The following is a 17541-nucleotide window of genomic DNA, read 5'->3' as shown; positions in this document are numbered from 1 at the left end:
GGAGTGGAGGAGGGTGTGACGTCAGGGTATAATGGAGGTGGTCTGGACACTTCTAGAGCACTTTCCCAGATTCCTGCTGTGACTGGAGATACTGTAACATCAGACCCCAAGCCCCTGCCCAGTCCTGTACCCCTGAGCCTCCAAAGGAATGTCAGTCACCCAAGGGGCAACCCTGGAACAGGGCACCAAACAAAGCAGGGCCAGGTACTCACCTTTGACCGTGACCTGGGAGGGCCTCAGCGACTGCAAGCTATAGAAGAAGGGCTGTGGGTGGCCGTGCAGGCTGGCAGGTGTAGAGACATCCTTGCCAGGGGAGGGCTTCCCTGCAGCGGTTCTGGCCGGGTGGGGTTTCGTAAAGAGCTGGAGAGGCAAGGAGACAGACAGGCACCGCACAGGTTGTGAGGACAACCAGGGCAGTTATCCCAGGGCAAGCCACACCTGCACCTCTGCTCTGGGTGCTGCCTGGGCTGGGCTTGCTCCTGACCTAGATGAGCAGGAACAGAACCATCTGGTTCAACCTTTGAATGTTGCAGGTGAGGGCCCGGGGCTCAGAGGGGGGCAGCTGCCCCTGGTGGCCAAATCTGCCTTCTTCAAGCTGCTTGAGAAAAGGATGAGCTCACCGAGGGGCCCCTGTTCCCCGGAGGGTGGCCTCTCACATCATAGGGTCACCATAGCCCCCTTACCTCCCTTGATCACATCTCTCATTTGCTTGAGCTATTTCTCATATTTTTCCAACCCTTCCTCACAAACATCCATCTGGGCATCAACACAGAATTCCTTAACAGCATCCATTCAAGTTTCCAAAGAGCACAGGCACACACTTTTCTTGTTTTCATTTTTTCTTAGCACTCTACTGTCCCTAAACTCAAACTTTTTGCATAACTGGATGAGGCCGTGCTGCCTGGCAGAAGCCTTGGTGCTGGCCCAGAGAGTGCAGCTGAGGCCAGCTCCAGCTGTCCACCCTCCTCTCCCCTCCCCGGCTGAGCTGTACTGGGCTGCTTCTTCCAACTCCTGGGCACATTCCTCTGCCCCTAGACGGAAACATCCACTAGGCGCCAGGATGGAGCAGAGCTGGGCTTGGCTGGGTGCAAAGATAGAGATGGGGCTCAGACGGCAGTCCAGGGGTGTGAGAGAAGCCTTGGTTCAGTTACAGCCCTTGGTTATCTAGTAAAGCTGACTGGGTGATCAACACAAACAGAAATCACAACAATGATTTTTAAATAAGCTTTATATGAAGATCAGACGTCCTTGCACAGCAGAATAACAAAAGCATCACAGGTTGGGTCCCTCTAACCAGGCACAACCCCCTGATGGAACAATGCATGGTCCTGAAGTGTTTAAATCTTGTCTTCAGGCTGGGACCACTTGCAGAATTCTAATTCTGATGATTGCTTAGAAGCACTTTTTTTTTTTTTTTTTTTTTAATGCTTTTTAGGGCCTCATCTACGGCATATGGAAGTTCTAGGCTAGGGGTGGAATGGGAGCTGTAGCTACTGGTCTACACCACAGCCACAGTGACATGGGATCTGTGTCCGTGACATACACCACAGCTCATGGCAACACTGGATCCTTAACCTACTGACCGAGGCCAGGGATTGAACCCGCGTCCTCATGGATACTAGTTGGGTTTGTAACCCACTGAGCCACAAGGGAAACTCCCTAGAAATACTTTTTATAAGCTCCTATAGTAAAATCAGAATTTAAATTGTGATGATCTTTACTTAATCATCTTATTAAATAAAACCAGAATTAAAATTGTGTGCATTCCATGATCCCACTGATGTGAAAATATTTTTGCTTGTGGACGAGGTCTGTGAATATATAGTGCAGGACAGAGTGGGATGGTTTTGCCACTACTTTAACTTATTTGTTTTATCTGTATTATTATACTTTTAAATTAAAGAATGAAATCACTTGGGTACCCAAGCTTCTTTCCTGAAAGCCTTCCTTGGCCAAACCCACATGTGGATGTGCCCTCCATTCTCTAAGTCACCTCAGGCCCTTCCACATTTCCCTTACCTAGGAACCGAGCAGACCTGAGCTTGTCATATAAGGGGCAGAAGAGGTGAGCCTGTCCTAGCCTCATGGTTACACGTGAGGAAGGCCGTTGCCCAGGCTGGTCTGGAGTTGGGTGGGTCTATGCATTCATTTCCTAGTGTGGCTCCTGACTGTCCAGACTGGGACCCTACAGTGGGCCATGCCTCTGAACCCTGATGGCTGTGCTCAGATTTGAAACATCTCGACACCAAATGGACATGTGAGGATCCACAGGGCTGGGATAGTCAAATAGGCACCTGATTCTCTCGTGCGCCATCATCAGGATGTCATTGCAAACGCACAGCCTCCCATCACTAACTGACTGTCCTGATGCGGTGTGGAGCTGGTGGAGTGAAAGGCCCATGTAAAACCCCTGCCATTTCACCAGGGGGTCTGGGGACAGAACCTGGATGCTCTCATACTGGGGCCAATAGGGCACTGGCTTCAGAGCCAGCTGGATGGGGTGAGACTACCTCACTGTCACCTGCTAATGGTGCAACTTTAAGTATTTAGGTACCGTTTTCTGATCTGTAAACGAATGATCCCTATGCCCAGAGCCTATTAAAGGATTCAGCGAGGCAATCACAGAAGTAACTAAAATTTGTTGAGTGCTAATCATATTTCAGGCACTTTCAAGCACTTGATGTTTTAACTCACTGGATCTTTACAACAACCCTCTAGGATACATATACAAAGACCTAAATGCTGTGGATCTGTCCTAGTGTCTACCACATGCAGCCCTGAGGGAGGTGGCCTTCCTCATTATCACTAACAATGCCATCACCTTGATAAACCGCAGATGGTAAGGGAGGGTTCAGCCCTGATACTGATACTGAAGGCTGAAGGGAGATGACCGCAGACCATTGTACCTCTCCGGGCTCCTCTTGTTCATCACTCTCTCTCCCATCCAAGCTCACCCTGCACACACTCTTGAGAAAGCATGACAAAGGAGATGGCATGTGGTACCTGTCTGGGCACCTGTCCAAAGTTGCTGACAAACCCCAGGATGGTGCTTCTGATCAGCGGGTCTCTGATGCTGCTGAGGTCCATTTTGTCACCGTAGAAGTAGGGTGGAAGGTGTTAACAGCCTCCACTGCGGCTGAGCCCTGCTGCTTGTACCCAAAAATGAGGTCTATCCAGTGGTGCAGGTTGGCACTGACAAAGTCACTTTCCAAAGCCTGGAACAAAACCCCAAAGAGCATGAAAACTACAGGCCCCTCACAAACTCATGGGCCCTCTGCACAGATCAGGAGGGGTTATGTGGTTCAGGATGCTGGCTCAGCACAGACAGGAAAGACAAGACGGCTCCCTGGGCTGGATGAGCACTAAGCAGCAGAGGGGTAGTCCATGGAGAGCATCTAATTCCTGCCTCCAGCTAGTGGCAAAACAGGTCTGACCAGCCCAGCCAGTCCATAAAATAACCTTGAGCAAGAGAACATGTGGGTCATGTTCCAATTCACCTGAGAGATGGTACCCATTTCAGCCGAGCAGAGCCCAACTCCAAAGCTTGGTCCCCAGAACCCAAAGGCGTTCATTTGGAATTGTCTGGGCTCTCCTTGATCCTCTGGGAGGACACGTGGACTTATACGCTGGCCTGGGAAAGTTAGGTCACCTGGGCCAGGTTAATTTTCTGAGGCCTATGGCCAAAATGGCTTTGAGAAGGCCACCTTTGGGTAACGCCACAGGAGTATGATGGCTGCTGAGGCAAAGACAACCCAGGAAGAACTTTCTCCTAGCCAAGGAGAAGGACAGGGGAAAAGGCAACTTTGTTGGTACTAGTCAGGCTTGCCTCCAATTTTTTGTTTATTTTTTAGGTGTAATTTACATAAAATAAAGTTTTCCCTAAATGTTTACCATTTGATGTGTCCTGGAAAGTGCATGCAGTCATGTAATCACCACCAGAATCAAGATACAGAATATCTACATTAACTCAAAAAGTTCTCTTATATGCCTTTGTGCTTATCTCCTACTCCTGACCTTAACCCCTGATCTGCTTTCTGTCCCTATACTTTATTTTTTCCAACATGTCACAAAAATAGAATCCCATATGTATACATGTAGCTTTGGGTTGTGGCTTCTTTTGCTTAGGACAGTGTTTCTGAGATTCATCTATGTTGTTTCATGCAGCCTTCATTTGTTTCCTTTTTGTGACTAAGTAATATTCCACAGTGTGGATGTATCATTTGTTTAGCCGTTTATCAGTTGATAAATGTTTTGATTATTTTCTGTTTTTTTTTTCCCACTGTACAGCAAGGGGGTCAGGTTATCCTTACATGTATACATTACAATTATATTTTTCCCCCACCCTTTGTTCTGTTGCAACATGAGTATCTAGACATAGTTCTCAATGCTATTCAGCAGGATCTCCTTGTAAAGCTATTCTAAGTTGTGTCTGATAAGCCCAAGCTCCCGATTTTTGTTTTTTATTTTCTGTTTTTGATTGGTATAAATAAAATTGATGAATATGTATACACAAAATTTTCTGTAGACTGTTTTCATTTCTCCGGGTAAACACCTGCGAGTGGCTGATACAGCAAAAGCATCTTCAACTTTATAAGACCAATCTCTTACGAAGTGGCTGTGCCCGTTTTTTCCCCCACCAGCCATGCATGATGAATTCTGGTTGCTCCACATCCTTGCTCACTCTGGTTTTATCAGTATTTTAACTTTTAGCTCTTCTTCCAAATGTGCACTAGAATCTCATGGTTTATCTCTTTTTTCTTCCTTTTTTTTCCTGCACTCACAGCATATAGAAGTTCCAGGGCCAGGGATTGAATCTGAGCCACAGCTGTAATATATGCTGCAGCTGCAGCAATGCTGGATCCTTTAATCCACTGCACCAGGCTGGGGATCAAACCCGCACCTCCACAGTGACCTGAGCCACTGCAGTCAGATTCTTAACCCACTGTACCAGAGTGGGAACTCCAGAATCTCCTGGTTTTAATGTATGTTTCCCTGAGGGCTAATGATGTTGAACATGTTGTCGTGAGATTGTGGTAACCCAGTTGTTGATCCAGAATAAGTGGCCCCAAGATGGCCTCTGGTCTCTTCCCATGTCCATTTTTCTGGGTAGTAAGTCAAGTCCTCCCCAGTCCTGGTAAATCCTTTGGCCAGTGGGAGCCTCTCTCTGACCTACACTGGTCAATATGTTGCAGGGCTTGTCCATGCCTTGTCCCCAACTTGCCATTCAATGAGAATCTGAATTGGCTTTCCCCAGTGAGTCCCACAACAAACTTCACTAGGGAAAGGCCCAATGGAGCTCTAAAAACGGAGCCCAAGCCTTTTACTGCCAACCCAGGCTCAGGATCCAGGTCTTCCTCTGGGCTCTCCAGGCACAGAAGCCTCAAAAAGTGCTTATCACAGCCCTCCACCTGGACAGAAGCCCTCCACGGATACGGAGGCCCCTTGAAGTCCTTATTCTGGATACCAGGGACTTTGCCGTGACCCCACTCAACTCACCTGTCTGTGCAGGCTGATGAATTTCCGAGGGTCCCCATCAGCCCAGGGAGGGAGTTGCACGTCTCCCAGTGCTGTTCCATCCTGCATGCAGCCTGAATGGGGTGAAAAACAGCAGGGCTTTGAATAAATGGGAGCCCAGTCTGAGCTAGGAACCACGGGGTGTAAACGGTATGCTGTCCTGCGATTCCTGCGCAGGCCACACTGCTTCCTGCCTCCTCTGTCGGGAGTGACCCCGCCTTCTCTGCCTGGGATATTCCTACTTGGGTTCCAAGCTTTCTACCCCACCAGGCCTTCATGAGGCCTTCCCTGTGTCTGAAGCAGTGTCTGTGCATAAAATTGCAGTGTCATCATTGTACGTCTACTCTGCGCCTTTTCATCTGGGTGATTTTTATACAGCGCTAAGACAATAAGGAGGTAATAACAGTAACAATAAAAGCTCTGGTATTTTGAGCACCTAACTCTATGTCTGGTATTTTGAGTACCTAACTCTATGTCCAGGGCACTATGCTAGGTGCTTGGCACACATCATCTTATTGAATCTTCATTCTACACTATAATTTATGCATTTTCCCTGCATTTTAAAAGTGAAGACAGCAGGGTTTCAGAGGGAGCGTCCCCAGACATTAAGAACAGGAGCCTGGCTTCAAGCCCAAGTCTCTTTCCTCCCCATTAGCTGCACAACCTTGAGCAAGCGGCTTAACCTCTTGGGGAGTCACTTTTCTACGTGTTACCTCCTGGGCTGGCACAAGGATTAAAAGAGAAAATAACACATAACGCGCTTAGAATAGTTCCAGGCATTTTCTGGTTGCTCAATAAACACTAGCTAGAGTCTTGCTGAAACGCTCCAGAGCGCTCACTGTGCCCGTGGAGGGAATGCATTCCCTCTTTCTCTGGCCTTCAGGGCTGGCCTGACCCTTCTCATCACTCCATCTCAGTTCACCTGTCACCTCCTCAGGCAGGTCCTTCCAGGGAATGAGGAGTAACCCAGGGCTTCGGAGTCACCTTGAAGAATTTTTCTACTTTCTTTCCTATAGGACTTCTTAGCATCAAACAGCATTTCACTTATTTATTTGTCTATACTTTTACCCCCTCCCTTGTCATCACGTGGAATATAAATCCCTCGGGACATGCAACTAAATCTCAGTGCCTAAAAAATACCTGCATACAGTAGGTGCTTCATGGCCAATAGTTTTCCTGAAGCCCCTGAGGATACCGGGTCCTTGATGGGCAGCTTCTCTACAGCTGGGCACCACCCCTCTACAGAAGCCACGTAGCTTCCACCTTGGGGGGGTGCTGCTGCTCCCCTTCCGCACACTCCTCTCCCCAGACCCTGGCAGCGCCTCTGCTCAGCTGCCACCTTCCCTGGCTTACTCCTACCATGGGCTTCATCTCATCTTAGGGGAACTACCCTTTACATTTTTCAGGTTCTCATCCTTGAAGCATGTGAAGCATCTGAGAATCTGAATGCTGCTGAGGCCACCAAGTTCCACGGGCCCAGGCTCAGCAAGCGTGGGCCTCGGCATGTTTTAAACACCCCATTGGTATTCTGTCTGCAAACCACCACATGAGAGGTGAGTGCCTGGGGCAGGGCTGGCTCTTCTCATCCAAGCTCCCCTGGTCTGGCTTGAGGGGCAGGCCCATATGCGGTGTTTGGAGGACGAAGGAAGCCCTGAGGAAGGGGAGCTCTGGGGCGCCAGGAGTGTGCTGGTGCTGATGCACATGTGCACACCTCAGGGTGGGAGATTCCACCCCCTGCCTCTGGTGAGGAGTGGCCATGTTTGCCCCAGGCTCATATATCTCACCTCCACAAGTTGCCCTGATGTTTGCAGTGGAAGCTCCCAAGGTATACCTAGTCACCAGGGAACCTGCCTGCTGGGGTCTCCTGAAATTTCTGTCCCTCCTCTGAAGTTGTAGGTAAGAAGGCATGGCTCACCCTGGGGTGGGACCAGGAGGGCAGGAAAGAGAAGGACCCGGCCAGGGTGCCCATGTGATCGCCCATGGACACTCTTGCAGTCTATGCTAGGAGATGCAGCATCTCTGGGTCCTGCTCTCAGGGTCCAGGTTAACCCACTGTGAGACTTGGAGAGAATGGGGCTGGAGCGGGGCTGGGACTCGCCTGAGGGATGTGGCAAGGCAGTGCCAGGCCTGGCTGTTAGCAAGGACTCCTGCTTCCTGGCTGCCGTCTTGCTGCAGAATGAGGCCTGGAGACCCTCGAGGGGAGGCCCATGGGTGGGATGGTGGCTCAGTGGTCCTGCAGCCTGGGGCTGTGTCCTTCTCAGCTCCCACCCCCTCATCAGGTGCTGCCACCCAGTGGAGGCCTCACACCAACCACAGTGGTCTGGTGAGGGCCAATGTGTTTAATGCTCAGCAAAGATATTGGTATGACCCAGGAGCTGCGGGAAAGAGCCCTGCCCTACCTGGGCCCTGCAGCCTCGCCTGGGCTCCACTCACCAAACTCCAGTGCGTTGCAGTTGGTCAGGAACTCGGGCAGGTAGAAGAACTCTGGGGTCAGCTCCCTGACGTCACTCATGTTCTCTCTGGAGGCTGACTCCCATGCATTCTTCATGCTGTGGAACATTCTATCTGCCACATCGAAGCTTCCACCCTAAGTGGAAAAGGGGCGACATGATCAGCTCATGCGGTAAGAACTTAAGAGTGCACAGGCATCACTAGTGTGGGCCTCCCTTGGTCCACTTTGTCCCTCAGGCATGGGTTCTGGCCTTGGAAATTTCATGTGCTCCCACACACACGTGCATGCATCAGTCAACGCATGTGTGTGCTGGTTTCTTCAGGAAATTATTCCCTCCACCACTCTCTGGAACCCTCGCTGGGAGCTTCCATGGAGGATGTATGACCCACTGTAATAAAGGGATCCATGTTTCCCAGTTTGGAAACTGGAGTTTATATCAGCAACAGGAAAACCACCGCCATTTGTCTAACCATTGCCCACATTTGCTGAGGGTCAGGTCTGAATCAGGGACAAAGACAGGATATAAGAAACACTCTAGGACAAGGAGTGAGTCAGACATTCTATGTGCAGGAAAGGTTCCTGGAGAAGCCTGATGAGTCTACAAGCCTGGTGGTGGAGAAGACTGCAGGGTTCTGAGCAGAGAGCAAGGCCTCAGCCAGGAACAGAAGCGGAGGAAAGCAGGTCAGGTCAGGGCCCTGATGGCATGTAACACAGCAGCCTCGATGCAAGAAAACAGGTCTGAGGGTGGAGAACTGGAGGCACCGGGGAGGCTGGTACCTCAAGACAAGATGCGAGCACCCACCAAGCCCAACCTTGTTTCCTTAGATTCTCTGTTCTTCTCATTTGGTCAAATCCCTTCAGCTGACTCTACCCTTATTCATCAGGTGATCTTGGGGGCTGGGAGGAGGCAGAGAGGTCCCAGTGGGAAGACTGAAGACCCTGTGGGCAGAGGGGCTTCCAAAAAGGTTTCTAAAGCTGAGATTTGGGTCTGTCTACTTAAGTTTAGGGATAACTAAGGGACACCTCCCTGGGATTCAACAGTTCACTTGTCCCCATCAAAACTGGGCCTTTTTTGGCCAGGTTTGCCCATCAAAACTGAGCAATCAGAACGTGCCTTCCTTTTGCCAACCTCTGCAGAGTGCACATGTGGCCCCAAGAACAAAGAGGCGCCAGTGCCCTCCTCTGCTCTGCTCTCCTCTGCTCCATCAGCTCCCTTCACTTTTTTGGGGGCTGAGACTTCCAGTCAGTGTTTACCTAAGGAAGCTGTGCGCAGCGGCAGGGGGCTGAAGGGTAGAGAATATGCTAGCAATTTGCGCACGCAGAGATGCTCTTAGTCCTCACAAGGACGGGCATTTCCATTTTGCAGGCCAGAAAAATGAGGCTCCTCAAAATTTACTGATTTTCCCAAAGAAATGAATGGCAGAGCTGGGGTCAAACCCATGGGGGCAACTCCAAAAGGCTTTGTTTTGCTCTTGCGCCAGTTACCCGAGGGAATCCGGGGTCTGGCACAAATGACCAGCTATGTGTGGCCAAGGGGACTCAGCTCTTACTGAGACAGGAGAACCTGCCACACACCTGAGGGAGGCCACACCTGGGCATCTTGGCCAACTGGTCACTTTTCGGAGTCAGATATGAGGATGCAGGGAAAACCCATCAGCCACCCTCTGCACAGGGGCCGGGACACCTACAAAACCAGTTACCCCTGAGGTTGCAACCAAACACAGTACTGGGGCAGCTTAAAGAGGTGGCTTTTCTCAAACCAAGATTGCTTTGTTCTTGGTTAAAATTAGGGGATGACACCCACCATCAGGTTCAAATGGAAACGGAAACAAAATGGAAGAAATGTTTCTAAATAAATCTGCCCCTAACAAGTCGCTCTCTGAAATGTGTTAAGAGCTTTGTGTATTTAATCTGCAGCCCCAGCCTTCCATCTGCGGGGGATGGAGGCCTCCTCCTCGTCCCGTTTTTCTTTTGCAGCTTTTATGAATGCTGATGGTAATCTCCTGAGAAACAATATGATTTGGTAATAAAAAGATTACCTGTATTAAATAAAAATAATATATACATAGGAAATATTGTTAGTGCTACAAATCTGGTTAAAGATATTACCACAAAGAAAAATGTTATTTTTTTCACAGCTGTCTAATGCATTTTAGCAAAAGTAATATCTTTAAAACTTAAGCCTGTATTATTTATAAAGGAAGCAATAACTGATTTTCCTATTTCCTATATTAATAAATGTATTTGCATACATTTGTTTCAAAATTAATGGGTTTTCTCACTTCTGCAATACAAAAGAAACGCCAAATTCCCTGGAAGGAAAAGTGGAGCTGCTTTGTTACCTGTATTGTAAGTCTGTGGGGTGACACAAACTCCAGCAGCTGCCAGCAGGGAGTCCCACCAGAGCTTGATTCTCAGGAAGGGAAGGAAGGCGGAAAGGAAGAGAAAACAGAAGGAAGAAAGAGAGAAAAGGAGCGAGGCAGGGAGGCACAATCAAGGTTTATAGAGCATCTCCATAAGCAAAGTCCAAAACAAACTAAGGCAACAACAAAACTAGGTCTAGAGATTGGATGGAAATGAAGTGATCAGAGAGAATTACTGGGCCAAGACCTGTCTTAAATCTATTATGTACATATTCTTGAATATCAACAATAATGAATCCTGGGAGCTCCCTTATGGCTCAGTGGGTTAAGGATCCAGCACTGCACTGCTGTGGCTCTGGTTACAGCTGTGGCAGGGGTTTGATCCCGGCCTGGGAATGTCTGCATGCTGTGGGCACAGCCAAAAAAGAAAAAAAAAAAGAATAATGAATCCTATATGTATCTAAACAGACTGAAAAAAACTAATAGCAGGATTATTATCATCAACAAAGGAACTACCTCTTATTGGCAGAAGACCTTTCCTAGATAGCATTAAAGTCATAAGTCATGGCAGCTGAGGTCTGGAGGTTTCTGAGGCAAAAGGTTTTATATATATATAAAGGTTTGGATTTTATGTCCAGCTGACATCACTCATATGTAAAGACACCAGAAAGATATTCTGAATATTGAAGGGCTCAGAAATAGTATAATCCTCAGTATCTTTCCTCAACAAAAATGCTTTAAGAGGTCCTCAATTTGACTAAGATGAATCAAAATTAAAAGTAAAATAATGAAGGAAGACTGTTGGTGACCACTGACAGAAGTTAAAATCAGAGTAAAGTCCATGATTACTGTGCATGGATTAAAACTGGAAACACCTTGGAAGGAATTTCTGTCTTGAAGGTGCTATTCTTTTGCACAAGGACATGGAGTCCACGTGCACCTGTGTCCCTGGATGGGTATTTCAATGATAACACACTTAAACCCTCTCCAACAGAGGAGGGAAACTATGTTGGAAAAAATCACTCAGTTCTTGACCCACACCCCTGGGAGTCCAGTAACCACCTGTACTCCAGGACAATTAACACACAGATATTTTGCTAACCTGTGCTAGAAGTCTATTCTGCCTTCCAGGTGGGACTGACCCAAATGAACCCACCTCCACATCTAAAGAGCGAGACTGGTTTTCTGAGCTGGCTGATGACCCCTTCTCACTGTGGATGTCCTTTCCAGTAATTTAAAAGCATCCCATGTAAACAAGGCACTTACAGGACCATTCTGTACACCAGCTGACCTAAGAGGCTGTTGTTTGTCCATCAAAGAGGCAGTGTGGGCAGTGTGAACAGAAAGCACCTAGGCTTTAAACCAAGAGGACTTGTGAGGGCGTTTTAGCACCCACTTGCAGCATGAACTCCAGGAAGTCTCTAAACCCCTTTGACTTCCCATGCCCTCCTCTGCAAACTTCCCATGATTGTTGTGGTGTGAACACAATTATGTACATGAGAGTGTGTGGGTGTGAGTGAGAGTGTGGGTGTGAGTAAGAGTGTGGGTGTGTGGGTGTGGATGAAAGTGTGTGGGTGTGAGTGAGCATGTGTGGGTGTGAGAGTACGGGTGAGTGAATGCACACGCACGTGTGTGTGGTGTGTCCCAGGCAGTGCCAGCCATGTGGGACGAGGTTCCAGATGAGCCCAGCTGCTGCCTCCCTCCCTTTTGCCAACTAGGAGCTCAGGAGTGACCCTGGACTTGGACCCTGATCTCACCATGCTTGGGGGAAAGTAACCAGGGCCTCAGAAGAAGAAAAAGGATTTAGAAGTTATTAGAAGTGGACAGAGGTGCGAGGGGAAGTCGGGGGGTTGGGGGGTCCTGGGATGGGGCAGGAGAGAAGGAGTGAGCACGTTGTCAGGGCAGTTTTGAGGCAGCGCCACTAACAAAGAAGTGCGGGGGGGGGCGGCAGTACAGGTTTCCTCAGTCTCTGACGCCCCCTCATTGAGCTGTAGGTCCGACCTGGATTTGGGAAGCCCGGGATCCCGGGCAGCTGCTTCCTCCATCTGTCTTGCTCTCCACTAAGGAGGGGCTGATGCAGAGCAACCGTTAGATTCTCTTCCTGTAGGATGTGGCCTCTTACTCAAATAAAACCCACAAAAGCATTTTGAAAAATGTGCTGTCTGCTTTTAAGGGGATGTACATGGACATGAAGCACTCAGAAACAGTGAACAGGTCTCATGCCAGATCTCAACGCTGAGCCTCTGGCCCCCCTTGCTAATTCGGGGTTACTGTACAGGAGGAGGAATGAACCAGGGCTCAGATATTTGACCCTACCAATTAGAAAGTTCTAGAGCCATAGGAGTTCCTGTTGTGGCTCAGTGGAAACTAACCCTACACAGGATGATGCAGATTCAATCCCTGGCCTCTCTTAGTGGGTTAAGGATCTGGCGTTGCCATGAGCAGTGATATAGGTTGAAGATGCGGTTTGGATCCAGCATTGCTGTGGCTGTGGTGTAGGCAAGCAGCTGTGGCTCCGATTCGACCCCTAGCCTGGGAACTTTCATATGCTACAACTGTGACCCTAAAAAACAAAAACAACAACAAAAAAGAAAGTTCTAGAGTCAGAACATTGTCCCAGGTCTGCCCGACATTACACTTGTGACTTTTCTAATACTCCCCACTGAGTCAGTGTAATAATAATTACACTTTTGTTTTGGACATGATTACACTGTGTCCCAGCACTGGCACCCACGGAGCCCCCAGGTGAACAGCCCGTGTGGGGTGAGGTGCTGCCATGGTCCTCGGTGCCCTGCGTTGTGCATATGTCTTACATAAAACCAGCCATCTCACCTCAGGTGGTTCAGAAAACCCTTCTCCACTGCTGGTAACAGCTGACTTCACAGGGGCTATGGCTTAATTAACATAGCACTTTGAGTTCCTTATTACATGTGGCAGTGGTAGGGGCCCTGTGCCCCCACAGGGGTGCTGGCTGCTTTGCTCTGCCCCCCACCCCCCACCCCTGGGCTGGGCCCGAGCTCAGGCCTGAGAGCAACTGGCGCTCTTGCCAGGAGGGAAACAGAGGCCTGGGCCATGGCCCCAGCAGTGGTGTGGCCTCCCGGTGCTCCCTGTCTGAAGGCTCAGAGACACCGGCTCCTAGTAGGCGAAGTTCCTGAGAATTACAGCCTCCAGCTACCACAGACAGGAGTCTCACACCCCAAAGGAGTGGGAATAATAGAGCCCAGTCACACTGCCCTCATATGCCCCCTGCCTGGTCACACTGCCCTTACACTATATTTTCTGGATTGTAAGAGGCTATTACTGTAATAACAGGTTTGGGACAGAAAAACACACACAGCAACAGTGGGGGTAGACATCACTCCTAAGACCAGCCTAAGCCTAATAAGATTTAAAAGCAAAAAGCATCAAGTAAACTTCATACATAGGAATCAGAATATACTGTACTTTGATTCTTAGGCTGTCCACACCCCTCTGAATGGTGCCCAGTGAAGAGGCCATGGCCCACACTGTACCTACCTGCCACCAGTGAGTCAGACATAAGGGGTGCAAGCCAGACACCAGCTGTCCACCCCAAAGCTTGGCAGAGCCATGGAGCGAGCATGTCACTCTGGCATAGTCACAAAATAGACAAGAGTCAGAGTTTGCTTAATGCAAAAGGGAAGAGCATACACTTTCTTATGCTGACTGGTGTATGTGCACCTGCTCTGGAAATACTGGGCATTCTCACTTCCCTGCGCTCCAGATAAGTGAAAAAGGCCTCACTGCCCTGATTCTGCAACCCCCCCACCCTTATTCTTCCCCACTCCATGATCCATGCTGGGGTTGGGGGCTGGATGTTTGGGCTGTGTAGAATGTAGTGAGGCTCCTTTCCTTATCCCACCCAGGGGTGAAGCAAAGGTCTCTTGAGAAGAAATAAGCTTGCCTCCCAGGAGGCAGGGGGATAGAGGGAAAAGCTTGACTCCAGGAAAATGCCAGAAGGTTCCTTAGGAGGTCTGCACAGGACCTAGGACTCCCAAAGTGGATCCAAACACATTTCCCCCAGACGTAGCCTTGCTATTCATTCCCTGGAGCACTAAAATTCATCTTTTATTCTAAGGGAAAAGCAGAAGATGGTTGGTTCTTCTGCTGGTTCCAAAGGCTTGGATGAGCTGTGACCCACTAGAAAAGGCCATTGAAAGTAGGAAGGTGGGAAATAACTATTAAAAATAATAATAATAAAAGGGAAACAAGTTTAAAAAATAAATAAATTGGGCAATTAAAAAAAAATAAGAAAGTAGGAAGGTGAAACCAATTCATGGATATATCAACTTAGGTGAGCCAGTGTGCCATGGCAAGATCTGAAGTCAGCAAAACCAGGAGTCACATCAGATTTCAGCAGGGGGGTCAAAAGAACTAGAGCTAATATGCCTGCATTTGTGCCATCTAAAAACAGATTAAAATTACCATTGCCCACTTCCCATTGGTTTACACTGTCTCAGACCAGTTTGGGATGGTCAACAATGGACCCATCTGGCTAAAATAAGCTCAGACCCACTGTGACTAGCTGCAAAGTGGCCTTAGCCCACTAAGCTTGCAGCACACCTGTTTTGTCTGGCTCATGCGGTTTGGAATGCTTTGACACAGCCCAGACTGCCTTGAATTAGCTTAAACCAGAGAGGAGTAGTTTGCCTGCTCAGATGAGATGTGGCTGATGGCAGGAGGAAGAAGGGAACACTGATGACTGATCACCTTCATGGCGCCAGCCCTGAGCCAGGGGCTTTACCCACATTTCCTCACTTAATCTCATCAGCCCAGGGAGATGTGCATAATTAACCCTCATTTCCAGAGTAAAATAACCTGCAGACGATTTTGTGTCTATTCAGTGGCATAGCTGGAACGCAAATCTCACAGTTCGCTGTTTCTATTTCAGTCTGCCTCCTCTCAATGTGAGAAGACCCCTCGTGACAGGTAGAGATGGGGCTGTAATTCATGAGACTGAAGGGGCAAAGGAAAACTTTTAAAGTACCCAGAACTCCCCTGGTGGAAAGCCGCCATGGGAGGCATCGCCATCATCATCAGCGGGGACCATCACATCTTGTGGATTGATGAGGAACAGCTGGATGGGATTCCTGGCATGGGGTACAGCTCAGGGGCCATTTGTTCTCCAAACCAAACTTACTTAAAATGCTTGTTTCCTGAGAAAGGCTCAGGGGAAGCACACTTGTTATTTTTGAGTGCATTTCCAGGGAGAGATGGTTATACAATGTCTAGACAATCCATGCCTTCAAGGAGACAGAGGACTGCCAAGAAACAGAAGACCAGAGGGATTTTGCTCCTAGTTGGAGAAAGCGCCTTGACCTTGCCTACCCATTCCTGCCCAGGGCCCAGGAGGTGGCTTTACTGCTGACTTGGAGTGGCCTTTGATCTCGGGGTCAAGGTCATCTGAGTGACCATAAAGAATGACCTTGCTGGTGAGCTTGGACCAAAACCCGTAATGCTTGGGGCACTTGGGCTTTTCCTCTGGCAAAGCCTGGCTGTCAGAGTGAGTCCCTGTGCGTTCAGTAGCCTGTTAGTCACTGTGCTCAAGCCCTTTTCTCCACAGGACCCTTGCAAGGCAGGGATCAAGACAAGCCTAAACTTGGGCCCTGCAGTGAGTTCGCTTCAAGGTTGGCTGAGCCACCTGTCTGCAGCTGGGCTACCAATACTTCTTCCCAGTCAAAACCTGTGCCTCTGGATAACCTTGAAGCAGGATTCCAGTGATGGAGTCAGAGGGGAGGAGAGAAAAAAACCTTATCAGTCTCCTGTGAGGGACTCTGTCTAGCAATTCCGATGCCTTGAACACTGCCATCTACTCAGAGTCAGACTTGCCCACTTCCAGTTTATGTTGGGTTGCCAGGTAAAATACGGGCTGCCCAGCTAAATTTGAATTTCAGATAAACAAATAATTTTTTAGTATAAATTATTGTTTATCTGAAATTCAAATCTACCTGGGCAGCCTGTATTTTTATTTGTGGAATCTGGCAACCCTAAGCAGGCGTGATGGTCTGTTAGCTCAGGAGGAGGCAAAGTGGTTAGCTTCTTTCTCTGGGTTAGCTATTCGTTTCAGTATTCAAATATTTTGTTGTCCTTTTAAGTCTTCCGGCTTGTACTTAGCAGAGCTTGATGCATTCTGATGTCACAAGTGATATTCCTTTCACCCTTCCTTCTTTGTGGTTATTTTTCTAGCCTCAGACCAGCTAACTTCAAGGAAGTCTTCATGCTTCCTGTTTTTCCTTCTCCGCTAAAACCTAATTAGATCAAGTTTTTTTTTCTCTTTCTCTCTCATTCCTTATTTTTTAGAGTCTTTTTGCAAGACTATTGGGCAGAGAGGGAGGAGTATCTGTGAAGAGCAGCTTGCCTTGGCTGGATGACCAGGAATCCTGGAGCCAGTGTCAAGTGGGAATCACAGGCTCAAGACTGGACTGGATTTCTAGCAGGGGGTTCCAAGCCCAGCTCTTAGTCTGTGAGGGTGTGTGTGGGGGGGGTGTAGGGAAGCGGGGAAGCTCACCTGCAGAGAGCAGAAGGCCTGGGTGAAGGGTGGCATCCGGACCAGGTAGGAGGCGACAATGATGGCTGAGGAATAGTGAGTGCAGTAGTGGCACTGAACGGTCATGTCTCCTGCAACGAAAGGACATGCCTGGGGTGGCGCCCTCCCCTGTGCAGGGGCAGGCGGCAGACAGGCAGGCTATCCTGTGCTCAAGAACAGCCAGGACAAGCCCAGCTTAAGAGAGCTGCTGCAGACACTGAAGCCTGGGTGTTCTGATCACAGATGTCAGAGGAATTTGGTCAACGGTCAAATGTTTGCCAATGGTAACAAAGCACATTCAAAACCCTCAGCTGCACTTGCAAGTCCCCAGTGATCTGCCCTCAGGAACACAGGCAGAGCCAGGCTCTGGGGAGACTCCATGGGAAGGCAATTTGCTCTTCTGACTTAAGGGGTTCCCGGGCCCCAAGGTGCCTACAGTCCCACAGCAGCACTTTCTCCTGCTTGCTTTTAGAGTAGAAGTACCTGTGTAAGAAGGGGAGGCTTGTTAACTCAGGGACACTGATGTGAGTGAGGACACAGGCATCCTCATTCCCAGAGGGGCCTGGGCTGCAGAGGCCCCAGGGTATGCTGCAGCTGGAACTCCGAGGAAGTGCTCTGGCCAGACCCTCTAGCAGAGAGTGACAGTGATGCTGCCACCCTGGATGCCA

General features: G+C 49.0%; 1 protein-coding gene across 1 annotated transcript in view; it reads right to left on the bottom strand.

The window, feature by feature from the left end:
- The window catches only part of WDFY4 (WDFY family member 4), a 279361-nt gene that overhangs the window by 17560 nt on the left and 244260 nt on the right, over positions 1-17541 (bottom strand). The window contains 6 exon segments of the mRNA XM_021073024.1: positions 213-360; positions 3004-3107; positions 3110-3215; positions 5497-5588; positions 7948-8101; positions 16856-16965. Of these exon segments, the coding sequence (XP_020928683.1) occupies positions 213-360; positions 3004-3107; positions 3110-3215; positions 5497-5588; positions 7948-8101; positions 16856-16965 (714 nt within the window).

Source organism: Sus scrofa, chromosome 14 (genome assembly GCF_000003025.6).
Source record: "Sus scrofa isolate TJ Tabasco breed Duroc chromosome 14, Sscrofa11.1, whole genome shotgun sequence".
NCBI lineage: Eukaryota > Metazoa > Chordata > Mammalia > Artiodactyla > Suidae > Sus > Sus scrofa.
The sequence above is the reverse complement of the archived record's forward strand: the minus strand, read 5'-3'. Positions and strand labels throughout refer to the sequence as shown.